This window comes from Camelus bactrianus, chromosome 20 (genome assembly GCF_048773025.1).
Source record: "Camelus bactrianus isolate YW-2024 breed Bactrian camel chromosome 20, ASM4877302v1, whole genome shotgun sequence".
Classification (NCBI taxonomy): domain Eukaryota; kingdom Metazoa; phylum Chordata; class Mammalia; order Artiodactyla; family Camelidae; genus Camelus; species Camelus bactrianus.
The window spans coordinates 28,172,907-28,187,318 of NC_133558.1; the positions used below are offsets into that span (position 1 = coordinate 28,172,907).

General features: G+C 32.3%; 1 protein-coding gene across 8 annotated transcripts in view; it reads left to right on the top strand.

Moving 5' to 3' along the window:
- Positions 1-14,412, top strand: part of UBR2 (ubiquitin protein ligase E3 component n-recognin 2) — a 96,317-nt gene that overhangs the window by 25,120 nt on the left and 56,785 nt on the right. For 7 of the 8 annotated variants that reach the window (XR_012501145.1, XM_045509399.2, XM_074348745.1 and 4 more), the window contains exons 4-8: positions 269-382; positions 6,822-6,952; positions 8,903-9,041; positions 9,647-9,709; positions 14,014-14,134. Coding sequence is in view for 7 of the 8 variants with exons in the window: in XM_045509399.2 (XP_045365355.1) it covers positions 269-382; positions 6,822-6,952; positions 8,903-9,041; positions 9,647-9,709; positions 14,014-14,134 (568 nt within the window). In the remaining variant the exon portion in view is untranslated. The remainder of the gene's footprint in view (positions 1-268; positions 383-6,821; positions 6,953-8,902; positions 9,042-9,646; positions 9,710-14,013; positions 14,135-14,412) is intronic. The other variant, XM_074348744.1, reaches the window with a different exon arrangement.

The window sequence follows — 14,412 nt, forward strand, 5'->3', positions numbered from 1 at the left end:
ATATTTCACCTCTTTAAAGTAGCTGTAGCTTAGTAGACGTTACAAAGTAGCTTATATTATTTTGAAATTGCTTAAAGTAACCTATAGGCTTATTTAAAATAAGCTTTAAAACATTGAGAGATTTGGCATTTTATTCAATTTTATCCCTCCAAAAAGATTAAACACTTTAGCAATGTTATTTCCTTAAGCACTTGATAGTCTTAAATTTATAATCTGATAGCCCTAAGTAAATAGTTATTGACAAGATACTTTACAATTTTTTTTCAAGATGACAACATCAGGAGGTGGAGGTTTCTGTGACTGTGGTGATACTGAAGCTTGGAAAGAGGGTCCTTACTGTCAAAAACATGAACTTAACACCTCTGAAATTGAGGAAGAAGAGGTAAAAATATTTTCACAAAGTTGTTTTTAAGGAAATACTGTTTTAAGTACAAGTTTGAAATATTTCAGACATAGGAATTAGGTTATAATATATAAATGGATAAGTAAAATAGTCCTCTCACTATTAGCAGTGACCAAGTATACTTCAAAAGTTTTTGCATTTTGTGGATGCCATATTATTACTAGTAGTACACACTTGAAATTCTGGAAATTTAATTTAATTCAGATCTTTTCATTTGTTTTATTTTAAGCATATATCAAGTTTTTTTAAGTCCTCATTTATTATTAAAGGGATTATTTTTCTTATACATGTATACCAGTTAACTTAGTTGGTTTTTGTTTATTTGTGTTGTAACTAAGACTTTGTAGGCCAGATACCTTTCTTTTCTATAGCCATACATGACAGCCAGTGCTAATCATCATCTCCTGATAAATCAGTCACTGGACATGTAATAGGACCAAGGGGATAGCTCAGTACAAATTTTACTCATTCCAGCTGTAAATATGTGCTTTCTAAAATTGTTGTTTATCCTTCATTATTTTTCTCTGAATGATATTTGTAATGATACAGTGGGCTCGCTCTAAATAAATACTTGAAACTCTGTTGTTTGTGACAATTTTATGTTTAAGATCCTTATTTTAGATTTTAATTTTGAATGTCAGAGAAATGGGCACATTTGAAGTACTTCTGCACTGTTAGTAGGTCTGATATAGATGTGGGGCAAGTGGACATTAGTAGTCCTTCGTGGTGCACATATCTTCAGGTCTCAGGTATTTTAACAGAGTGACCAAATCCTTTCTCATGTAGGACAGTGTCTTTTAGACTGTGTTCCACTGTGTTTTGGACAGAAGAAAATTTGTGCAAAATGATTCAGTGCTAGAGAAAACATATGTATTTGTGTTTCATTTGTTTTGTGCAAGTATTCTAGGATTTGCTGCAGAGAAATGCCAAGTGGTTAGTATTTCAGATTTCTCCACTTCAACTGGAGCAGCTCCAGTTTTATCTCTTATATATTGGATTGGCATTCTATATATAAAAATACAAACAAGACAAAGATGTATTTTGGAAAAAGGGTTTTGCTTTTTTAAAAAATTGAAAGCTAGTATAAAACTTAAAGACTATGGGAGAAAATTCTTACAAATCTTATCTAATAAGTGTCTAGCATCCACAATATATATCCTACAACACAACAACAAAAAGACAATGCAATTGAAAATGAGCAAAGACTTGAATAGACATTTCTCCAAAGGTATAATGCAGATGACCAACAAACACATGAAAACATGCTCATTAGTCATTGGGGAAACGTAAATCAAAACTACAGCCACTGGGATGGCTATAATCAAAAAAGTGGCAAGTGGGTGCTGAGGAAGATGTAGAGAAATTGGAACCCTGTACATTGCTATTGGGAATGCAGAATGATTTAGCACTGGGAAAATGTTCTTCAAGTGTTAAACATTGCCATATAAGCCTGTAATCTCATTTCTAAGTATATACCCCAAAGAATTGAAAACAAGTATTCTTGCAAGGGGGTAGGGCGTAGCTTCGTGGTGGAGTGCATGTCTAGCATGCATGAGGTCCTAGGTTCAATCCCCAGTACCTGCATTAAATAAACAAACAAACCTAATTAACTCCCCCCATTAAAAAAAAAAGCATTAAAAAATTTTAAACATAAATAAATAAGTACATGCACACGAATGTTAGTAGCAACATTATTCACAATAACCAAAAGGTGGAAACAGCCAAAATGTCTTTATCAGTGTATGAGTGGATAAACAAATTGTGGTATATACATTATAGTGTAATATTACTCAGCTGCAAAAAGGAATAAAGTACTGATAACATGCTGTAAGGTGGATGAACTTTCAAAACATCATGCTAAATGAAAGAAGCCAGACACAAAGGGTCACATGTTGTATGATTTCAGTTATATGAAATATCCAGAATAGATAAATCTGTAGACACGGAACACAGACTGGTATTGCCAGGGGTTCCAGATGGGAAGGATGGAGGAAAACTGCTTAATGGGTAAGAGGGGTAAGAGGTTTTACTTGAAGTGATAGTTTTGGAACTAGATAGAGCTAGTCATGGCTCAGCATTATGAATGTACCAGCAGATTGTTTGCTTTAAAATGGTTTCTTTTATGTTTGTGAATAAATTATTTTCACAGGTTAAATTATATTTCACTTCCATAAATTATTTAAAAAGAAAAACTAGGACTTACGTTATCTTTTATCCTTATTCTAGAGTAGACAAAATAGTTTTCCAAGAAAAATTATGAAACTCTCTGCAGTTACTCTTTTGGTTTTATCCTCATACATTGGTGAAGTAGCTGTCAAATAGTGAAGACTTTGGTTAATTTCCTGAATTTTAAGATGCCAGCAGAATTAACCTGTCTGAAATTATATGGTCCTGCCTGGAGAATATATACTCCAGCAACCTGACAGAGAATAAAACTTCCAGACTCTGCCATTTAATTCCTATTTAAGAATTCAGTTAAGAGAAGTGACGTCTTCAAAAATAAGACTGTAAGATATTAAAAAGTTAGCATTATGTTTAGCATACCTGGTCCCCACTTCTAAATTTATATATTATCTAGGTTTTCTATGTTTTGTGCTTGAAATGTAAGAAAGCTATATAATATTTGTAATGTACTTTTTTAGTCTGTCATAGAATTTTTATTGAATATAATTTTTTGTTATACATTCAGCCCTCATCTTAAGAAAAAGTTGGAAAAATTTGGTTATATACTTTTGTTGGGATGTTTAGAAGTTCCACAAGTCTTTTTAACTCTTGACATTTGTGATGGGATATTTCTTTGTTGTATAGGCCAGGGATCAGCAAACTCTGGCACCACCGTAAGCCAAGAATGGTTTTTATATTTTTAAATAGTCGGAAAAATCAATGGGATAATAATTTGTGGCATGTGAAGATTATGTGAAATTCAGATTTCATTGTCCATAAATAAAATTTTATTGCAACACAGCCATGCTTAATTGTTATGTATTGTCTATAGCTGCTTTTCTACTAAAACAGCAACATTGAGTAGCTATGACAGAGACCTTATAACCTGCAAAAACGAAAATGTTTACCCTCTGACTCTTTACAGAAAATTTGCTGACCCCAGGTATACACTGTCAGAATTGTGTTTATTATACCTGATTCCTACTCATTAAGTGGCAATAGCATCTTGCATCACTGTGACGATAATAAATGCCAACCAGATTTCCATATGGGTCCTTGAGCATGGGGGTGTGTAGGGAGGCTGGTGGGATGGTACCTTTCATAGTTGAGAACCACCACATACTATGTATAGTATTTCCTTTGTTGATCTTCATAAAAACTGTAAAAAAAAAAATTCTCTTAGATCTCTGCATTACTAAATGTTTTACTTCTCTTGGTGTGAATCTGAAAACTGATTATGTTTCCTTTGGTTGGGGGCCTCTGGAAAACAGCTTGTCTGTAGTAGCTGTATAAGAAATTATATGATCTGTATTTATAAATAGATGTTATTTTGATTTCAATTTATTTTCCTGCGTTTATTTTCATTTTACCTCCTTTGTACATCCATTTTTTAAAATACTGTTTTATTACACTGAATGTATTCTTAAGTTGCTGTAAATCCTTTTTGGAATGAAATTTTATTCAATAACAAATGTTAACTGAATTAACAACTTCAGTGAAAAATTTTTTATCTGAAATTTTCACTTAGAATGCTGCTTTTCAATCCCTTTTGAATGTAGATCAATGGTTATTCACAGCTAAATATCAGGCTAAGTACTATACTTGGTTTATCTCATTTAATTCTTAGAACAGCTCTATACGATAAATACCACTGTTACCAATATTTTATAGCTGCAAAAGCTTGAGTTTTAGAGAGATTAAGAAACTTGCCCAAAGTGTCTCACACAGAAAGTCCTGGAGCTGGGCTTTAAACTTAGTATAGACAACTCTTGACAGTACATTATACTGGTTTTTAAAAACGTATTTTTAACAATGGAATTGTTATTTTCAATAGCGTTCTAATTAAGAAATCCCAATACTAAGTTTGAAATTTGCACCTCTTGGAGAGTGATGGAAATGTTAGCTATCTTGATTGTGGTGGTGGTTTCATAGGTGTATACATCTATCATAATTCATCAAATTGTACATCTGAAATATGTGTAGTTAGCTGTACAGGAATTATACCACAATAAAGGTGTTTTTAATATATAAAATTTAAAAATGGGGAAAAAAGAAATCCCAATAATAAAACAGTATTATTAATGAATTAATTTTTTTATAAGTTGAAATATATATTATTTATTTGTTATAAGTCAAATTCATGACTGACTTAGTTTGGTTTGGTTTGTAGTTTATTTCTAGTTTTAGTTGGGCAGTATGGAGGAAACTCTCATTCATACCTTATTTGTATATGATAATGGTTAAATTCTTTATTATAATACATGCTTACATTTTAAAAATTCAAACATTATAGAAATGTATCACATAAAAGATTAAAGTTCTCCATAATTCCCACAGTCTTCTAAGATAACCACAGGTAACCTTTTTAACAGCATGCTGGTCATCCTAGTTTGAAAGAAAAGTAAATCAGAGTTGGTTCACTGACAAAGGCTTGCATTCTCTGACATAAATGTCATCAAAGAATAATTATTAGTCATAATAGATAATACAATGTAGGATAAGATGGACATTTATTTACTTATTCTGATTCATGCTGTGGTAAGAGCACTTTGAGCAGAAGTCTTTTCTAGGGTTTAATTTTCCATTGTGCATGTGAGTAGGCTTGCACAGCTTAGCATCTCTTCACTGGAATGTTTCTTAATCAGTAACTATTTTCAAGAAGTTAATGTGTATACAAAGATGCCAGAAAAATCTATATTCCTAGGCCTGCCCCAAACTGGGTTAATGTAGCAACAAAATTACCAATTGGTGATCCCCAGTATGTAATATAACACATTTTAGAGTGTACTTTATATTACCATTTTTAAAATACAGATAATCATATTTTTTAACTGATGTGTTTTTCAAATAGGAAACATTTTTACCAGGCCCTGGGATTTTGTAGAACAGAATTTGGACACTACTGGCTTGGATTCTCAAGAGTTGGCCATTTTTTCTGTCCTAGGACCATTTAATCCTTATAAACCCTGTTTATCATAATTCTTTAATCCTTTAAATATCTTGTATTATGGGTATAATTATAAGAAGTAGAATGACTATATAATGAGATAATATCACCACGCAAACTGAGTTTTGGTTCTACTTTCTATTTTGGTACAGTGTGAGGTTCATATTATGATTAATAGCCACTCTTTTATGAATCCCCAGAAGGTACCAGTTCTAGTACCTTTTTTGTAACAGGTGGTTTTACTGTGTAAACTTCTAAAGTCTCCAAGAAATAGTAGCAAACCTTGCTAGCTGGATGAAAAAATTTTTTAATGGGACATATAAAGCAGTCTTGAAAAAAGTTGTAGTTAAAAGGGACTGTTAGACTTCGAAAAATCTTTTTCTTACTTTACTTTTCCTTATATTCTTTAAGCCCTAGATTTGTCTCCTTTAGGAATTTTTGTCCATTTTCCTTCATTCTTGTTATTCTCCTTCTCCATTTGTTTTATATTAGTTCCACTAAGCTGATCTTTGGTGAGGATGTACAAATATTTTCTTTATCCTTATGTATATTGGCAAGGATATACTGGTTCCCATTCCATGTTGTTGGACTATATTGATTTTCTTATTGAGAGATGAATATAACACTATTTAGCCATTAAGCTAAATAATGTGTTTAGATTCAAGACAAAGCATTAAGATTAAAGACTGTGTAAATTTTTGCCAACTTTGACTGACAGGTACCATGATATCCTTAGTGTATGTTTATATTAATACTTTTTTACATTAACCTTGAAATTTAGTGACTCATTCGCTGTTAAGTCTAATGTGCAGAGTTCCCTGTTATGTGCATACACAGCTTGTCCTGCTAAAACTGAGTGATTCTTAACAACATCAAGGATGACTTCTCCCCTTTAGAACCCTCAAATTCAGGCTCTCCTTTATACCTGTAAAACTAAATGTTGCTTGTCTGCCCTTAGATAACATTCCTTTGTTTATTCTGGAAATCGGGAGTTAGAGGGATATGAAACTGTAAACATGGTTTGATGTTGCGTTTTAAAGATCCTGGAATGCCATTCTAAAATTTCAGATTTCCTCATTAGGCATTGGAGTGCCATAGAATATTTTGGTTCAGTCAGTTCAGTCATTGGGCTTATTTGGAACAAAATGTTTTAGGAAGCTTGATTTGGTGAGATGTAACATTGAAGAGAAGCTGAAGTTAGATCAGCCAGCTTTTTACAGTAGTATTTTGAGGGGTGGAGGCAGAATGTGACAAAAGAATACGTGCATTTAACATGGTTGCATTTTTCTCCCCTGTTCTTTCTTTCAGGATCCTCTTGTGCATTTATCAGAAGATGTGATAGCAAGAGCTTATAACATTTTTGCTATTATGTTTCGGTATGCAGTAGAGATATTAACCTGGGAAAAAGAAAGTGAATTGCCACCAGATTTAGAGATGGTGTAAGTGCAACTCATTTATTCTTTGTATTTGTATCTGCACATACTCAGTTTAACCATTTTGATTCTGATTCCTCATATTAACTTTAATATAATTGGAAAGAACATAATCTTTTTTAATAATTCATTTTCAGCAAAACAATAACCTTGAATTTATAGTTTTTAAATATGTGTGGACCACTTAATTGGCAGCAGTTTTTCCCTGTTGGGTTAGTTGACATATAGCCATATTTAAGCAATATCAAGGCTCTAGTAGCACTGGTTGTTCAAGCATAGGCACATTTTCTCTTCTTTGTGTGATAAAATTGATAAATTAACTCTTCAGTTCTTTTTGTTTCATCAGATTTGATTAGGGAATGAGCTCTTTGGTATAAGTGAGTTTTCTGGTTTGATTAAATGTACAAATTAAATTTTAGCCATTTTGATTCTGAATTTTTGCAAAATTTATTCTACACTTTGGGCTTCTTTTAGTGTACATCTAACATTGTTACCATTGGTACTTAGACTATTGAGGAGGTTGCAAATTTGTGACCAGAGAGCTGGATTCTACCATAGCTGTATTAAGGTTAAGGGCTTTTCTGCATGAATGTGCTTGCCTCAAAGAACCTTCTGTTTTACTTTGAATTCTAACCAAACTTGTTGGAATTGTATTCATAGTTAAGGTTGAATACAAGTGAGGATCAAAGGACATTGGTGGTGTTTGTTTTTTGCTTTCTCAACAGTATTCAAAATAATTAGGTTGTGGGTTACGTTTTTTTAATAAAATGAGGTGTTGGTATTCCTTTTTGGAAATGTTGAAAATGACTTCGATACCTCATGACTTTATCTTCATGTATTTCAAGTTGGGAACCAACTAAGATCTAAATCTGAGATTTAAATTTAGACCTTAGAGAATAGAAGTCCTTAGAGAAGAGAATTTGTTTTTATTTTTTGTTCCATTGTAAATTTGGGACCACCAGCAGAAGAGAGAAGAGTCTAACTTGCTTCTCTTGTAATGTTTTTCTACCTTGGTAAATGATATTTCATCGACCAAAAAACCTGAATTGCCTTTATCTACTTAGATTTCAGTTTCAGCTGGTTCTCCCTCTGTCAGATTGTTCTGTTTCTCTTCATCTCCCATTACTAGTCCTAGTCCAAATTACATTAATTTCATCCTTGAACAGCGTGGCCTCCCTAACTGGGCTGCCGTATCTACTCTTGTCCCTCATGGTTCATTCTCACACTGAGCCAAAGTGAACTTTAAGGCAAATCTGACCATAGCTCCTATTTCATTGTGTCAAATCTTTAATTGCCCTTAAGATGGCAAAATCAAAATCCATTTCAGGGTCTTTAAGATTTCTGCCTCTCTCCACACTATCTTCTTTCCTCCCTATGCTCCAGCCCCCCAGTGTTTACCTTTGCTACCTCAGGGCCTTTGCTTTCACTTTCTTCTAGCCTAGCATCTCTCAGTCTTGGAACTATTGGCTTTGGGGCCAGACATTAAGGGTGCTGACCAGTAGATTGTAGAATTTTTAGCACCATCATTGTCCCTTACCCACTAGGTGACAGTGGCACTCCCACCCGAGTAATGACAACCAAAAATGTCTCCAGACTTTGCCAAATGGTCATGTATGGAGGGTAGAGAAGAATTGCACCCAGTTGAGCACCACCAATAGCTAATTCTGACTTTGAATCTCAAGTTACTTCTCTGGAAGTTCTCTGAACTGCCAGACTGATTTTATCCCACTCTAGCATTCTACTCTTCTTGATAAAAGCCAGTTCACATAGAATTATATGTCCAGTATCTACAACACATGATGTAGTAGTGTCATAGAGCAAGGGGACTAGGGATGACTTCGTTATACATATGTGCCCAGTACCTAGCATGTTCCCTAAAACAAAGTGTGCTTTTAATCAGCCTGGAGCAAGATAATATGTAAATAGATAATACATAATTAATGTTTTATCCCACAGAGAGAAGAGTGACACTTACTATTGCATGCTGTTTAATGATGAGGTGCATACCTATGAACAAGTTATTTATACTCTTCAGAAAGCTGTTAACTGTACACAAAAAGAAGCCATTGGCTTTGCAACTACAGTAGATAGAGATGTAAGTAATTTCATTATACTGATGTCACATAATAAATTAAACTGTTAATACAGACCAATTAACCTAGAAAATTAAGTTAGAGGTGTGTGTGTATATATATATATACACACAAGTTTTTTTTTAACTTCATATGAATATGTATATGAACTTCATATACATTGGGCATAACTGTAAGCTGTTGTCAGAAAGTTTAGGAGAAAATGTAGATACAGTTGCCCTCATCCTACCCAGTGATTAGAAATAATTCAATTTTGGGGAGTGGGTATCAGTAGAGCACATGCTTAGCATATTTGAGGTCCTGGGTTCAATCCCCAGTACCTCCATTAAAAAAAAAAATTCAGTTTTGAAAATAGAAATGATAGCAGCCTACAAGAATAAACGTTGTGTTATTCAAGGAAATGTATTTATTAATGGCTTGAAAAATGTTAGGATAACTTAGAAGGAAAATACTTTAATTTACTTTTTAATCAGTGAATAGAATGAACATTATGAATAATAAAAATTGGCCAGAGTTGTTATGTGCTCAAATGTATTTGTCTACTGATTGAAAAATTATTAATATTGAATATAATACTTTTACAAGCTAATTTCAGATGTCTTTATAGGGACGTAGGTCTGTTCGATATGGAGACTTTCAGTATTGTGAACAAGCAAAGTCAGTAATTGTGGTAAGTAATTTAAAGCATGTCTACACTATTATTTTTTATTACTTTAAAACTAGTCTCACATTTTGATGTTTATGAACACATTTTTCTGCCTTCCTGAATATAAAGCCAGCATCAGCTAAAAATCATATTTAAAGCACGTTTCTTCAGCATTGTTTATTTATCTTGTTTTTCTTAAGCTTTGTAAGATTGATATAGAAAATGAATGTTTAGATGAGATATAAATATACTTTCTGTCTTCCTATTTCTCCATCAGAGACGTCTTAGAAAATTTTTTGCTTTATGTTTTGTTTTTGATAGGGTTTCACATTACTTTTTAGGAATTAAACTGGCCTTTAGCACCAAGATTAGAATTCAAGGCAAGTTGTTTCTTGGTACCTTTACAGCAAGGTATGCTGTATATCCTAATGGCATTTAGTGTATAATTTATCTGAAAGAAGACTATTCCCCACATTTAGATTTATTTTTAAAGGTTAGAATTTATTATTTTTAACTATTCCATGTAACTGAATTTTATGTAAGTGTCCTTTTAAAAATAATTTTATACATTGTGAAATCTTTTAAATATGCATATAAAAAAAGAGATAACACAATGAACGCCTGTGTGCCACATTATACCTTATTTTCTTCATACTTAATTTTAAATAAGTATAATAGTATAGTGACCCCCATATTATCCTTTCTGAATCCCTTTCCCCTTCCTCCTTCCCAAGAGATAACTACTTTCATTAATTCATTTTTCATTTTCATGCATGCCTTTTTATGTCATCTATTAAATATCTGTCAATATTCTATGTATTGATTTGAAGGTCTTTAAATATAAAAAAGATTCATACTGAATGTGTTGTATTGCAACTTGCTTTTTCAGTGTTGTTTCTAGATTTATCTATGTTGATACGTATATCTGTAAAGTATACCATTGATAACTATACCATATTTTTTCCATTCTCATGTTGATGGATAATTAGGATATTTCTAGTTTTTTTCTGTGACTATCAGTCCTGCTTTTGCACATTCTTTTGTCCTCTTGTGGCATGAATGCAAAAGTTTCTCTAGGGTATATACCAAGAAATGGAATTTCTGAGTTATTAGAGTATGAACATTTTCAGCTATACTAGATTTTGCCAAGTCAATCTCCAAAATGGTGATACCAGTTTACATTCTGACCAGCAGGTATGTGAGAGTTCCCATATCTCTACCACTTTGTCATAACTATATATTGTCAAATTTAAAAATTTTTGCCAACTTGATATATATGAATGGCATCTCATCAGTTAAACATGCATTACCTTAATTACTGAGTATCTTATATCATGTTTTTGTATTGCATTTAAGTTTTCTGTGAATTTCTTGTTCATACCCTTTACCCATTTTTTTCTATTGGGTTATTTGTCTTTTTCTTACTCATTTTAGGTTTTCTTTGCATAATCTGAATCCTGATCTTTTGTTGCAAATATAGTTTCCTAATATGAGACTTATTTTAAGCTTATTTGTGGTAACTCTCATTGAGCAAAATCTTTAAATTTTAATGTAGCAAAATGTATTTTTTATGATTTTATATCTTATTTAAGAATTTCTTTTTGATATCTAGACATGTTCAACTTAATAATACATCAGAAATTATAATAATGCATCAAAAGCCATACAGTGGTTGTGCAAAAGAGCATTCCCATTCTTAGGAAATGTATATTGAAGTATTTAAGAATAAGGGGACATAATGCATGATGCATATAACTTACCTTCAGTGGTTCATTTTTTTTATTTTTTACAATACATGTGCATGTATTTGTGTATGGAGAAAGAAAGATAACGTGCAAATGATAAGGCAGTTGGGGTAAAATGTTTATAATCGATGAATCTTGGTAAAGGAAAGGGCATTTTTTTGCCTTTACGTTTGTTGCTTCATAGTATTGTTTCAGTTTGGTCTTAAAATATTAGTATTTGTAATCTCTGGTAGTGTCTGCATAGATGAACTATATTCATAATATAGAAATAGAAAGTCCAGAAATAGATACTAGTATAAGGAAAATCTAAGAAACTACAAATATATTCAAAGAGAGGAGGAGAGCTTCTTAATTAAGACTAGAACCCCAGGAATTAGGAAGAAAACTTATTTTTTGGCTACATAAAAAGTTTACATAGCAAAATAGTACATAAACAAAGTCAACAGGCAAATGGTAGATTTAGAAAAGTTATTTCTAACACAGAGGATAGACATTTAATATTTATGGTAAACAGCATTCATCGATTATCAAGTAGAGAACAGACAACAAAACAGAAAAATAGACATAGAATATGAAAAGACAATCACAACAGAGAAAATCTCAGTGGTTAAATATATATGAAAAGAGACTCCAACTCACTAGTAATCAGAAAAATGGCAGAGAGATTTCATACCCAACACAATGGAAAAATTAAAGTGACAAAATACCTTGCTGGCAGAAATGCAGAGAACAGAAATACTCGTGTGAAAATAAATTGCTACAGCATTTTGGAAAAACAATCTAGTAGTATCTATTAAAAGTTTTACCTCTCCTAGGAATGTATCCCATAAAAATATAAGCGCCAGTAGAGTATGTACAAAGATGTTCAGCCCTACTTTTTTTGTGGTCACAGAATACTGAAAACAAAGAGAATATGAATGTCCATCTCTAGAGAATGTTGAAATAAATCCACACCACAGAATATAACGAGTTGTTAACCAAAAAAGAAAAAAAAAGTTAACATAAAGATGCAAAAGAGTATGTGTAGTATCCCATTTTTGTAAATCAAATAAAAATCTCTGTAAATGTTTACATATATAATACTTATAGATTCATAAAATATGCAAAGATATACTGTGTTAATGTGGGTTATGGAGATGGTGGGTATAAAGATGATCCAAGCAAAAAAGAAAAAGAGAGGGGGGAACATGTTAAATAAAAATTTTGATAGTCTTAAATAGACATTTCTCCAAAGAAGATATGCAGATTGCCAAAGCACATGAAAACATTCTCAACATTACTAATCATTAGGGAAATGCAAGTAAAAATCTTGAGGAGATGCCACCTCATATCCATTAGGATGGCTCTTAAAAACAATAGTCATTTATAAATTTTTGTTATTTTTATGGGAGAAAAAACTAATTTTCAGCTCTTAAAAGTAAAAAGTATGGAGGAGGATATAGCGCAAGCAGTAGAGCACATGCTTGACGCCATGAGTTCAATGCCAGTACCTCCTCTAAAAGTACAAAAAAAAAAAAGAAAGAAAGAAAGAAAGAAACCCAGTATCAAAATCATACATGTTGGCAAGGATATGGAGAAATTGGAACCCTTGTACACTGTTGGTGGGAATATAAAATGATGCAGCCACTACAGAAAACAGTATGGCGGTTCCTCTAAAAATTAAAAATAGAATTACCATATGAGCCAGCAGTTTTGCTTCTAAATATATATACAAAAGAATTGAAAGCAGGGTCTCACGTTCATAATAGCATTATTCACAGTAGACAAAAGGTAGAAGCAACTTAAGTGTCTATCGATGAATGGGTAAACAAAATCTATATACATACAAAAGAATGTTATTCAGACTTAAAAAGAAAGAAAATTCTGATACATGCTAAAGCATGGATGAACTTTGAGTGAAATAAGCTAGTCGCAAAAAGATAAATAACGTATGATTCTGCTTGTATAAGATACCTAGAGTTTGATAGGTACAGAATTTCAGTTTTGCAAGAGGAAGAGTTCTGGAGGTTGATTATACAGCAGTGTGTACTTAACACTATTGAACTGCACACTTAAAAATGGTTAAGTTGAAAAGTTTTATGTGATCTACGGCCATACCACCCTGAACGCACCCGATCTCGTCTGATCTTGGAAGCTAAGCAGGGTCGGGCCTGGTTAGTACTTGGATGGGAAAAGTTTTATGTGTATTTACTACAATTTTTTAAAAAGTATGGATAATGTGATCACATCTGTGCAATGAAGTAAATCATTTAAATAAGTGTGTAATTGCATTAAGAAATTAAAGACATAAAGCCAATTTTAAGTATTTAAATAATTTTTAATTAGTGGGACAGATTTTCAAATATAGGACCAAAGATTCAGGTTGCTCATAAACTGTAACTTCTTAGTTTTTTGTAAGAATCCTAAGATTCCTTGTAGAAAATTAGGATCTGAGTAATACCAAGTGGTACTTTTTCATACACACATACATGAAAAACTCCCTTATGATGATGAGAGTGTAGTTATATTAAATAGAAATATTAACTTTTTTCCTTAAAATAGCCTTTTTAAGTTTGTTTTTTCATCCTGCCATTTCTTTTTAAGAGAAATACCGGTAGACAGACAAAGCCACTCAAAGTTCAAGTTATGCATTCGTCTATTGTCGCACATCAGAATTTTGGTTTGAAACTTTTGTCTTGGCTGGGAAGTATTATTGGATATTCAGGTAGGTTCATAAAAGCTTGTGCTAATTGATTTAAAAATGAGCTCATATGCCCTTGCAAAACTGTTTTGGAAAAAATAGCAAGTATCTTTATACACAGGAAAAACCTGTGTTTCCCAAATTTTGATCCACAGGATCTTTTTTATATGCATACAGAGGAATCTGTTCAAATAAAGGCAGGAAACAATGGGTTAAACAATTGTAAATGACTGTTAATGAAATCTAAATCTTACAAAAGATAAAAGAACTTTTTTTTTTTAATATAGCGTCCTGTGGAACTC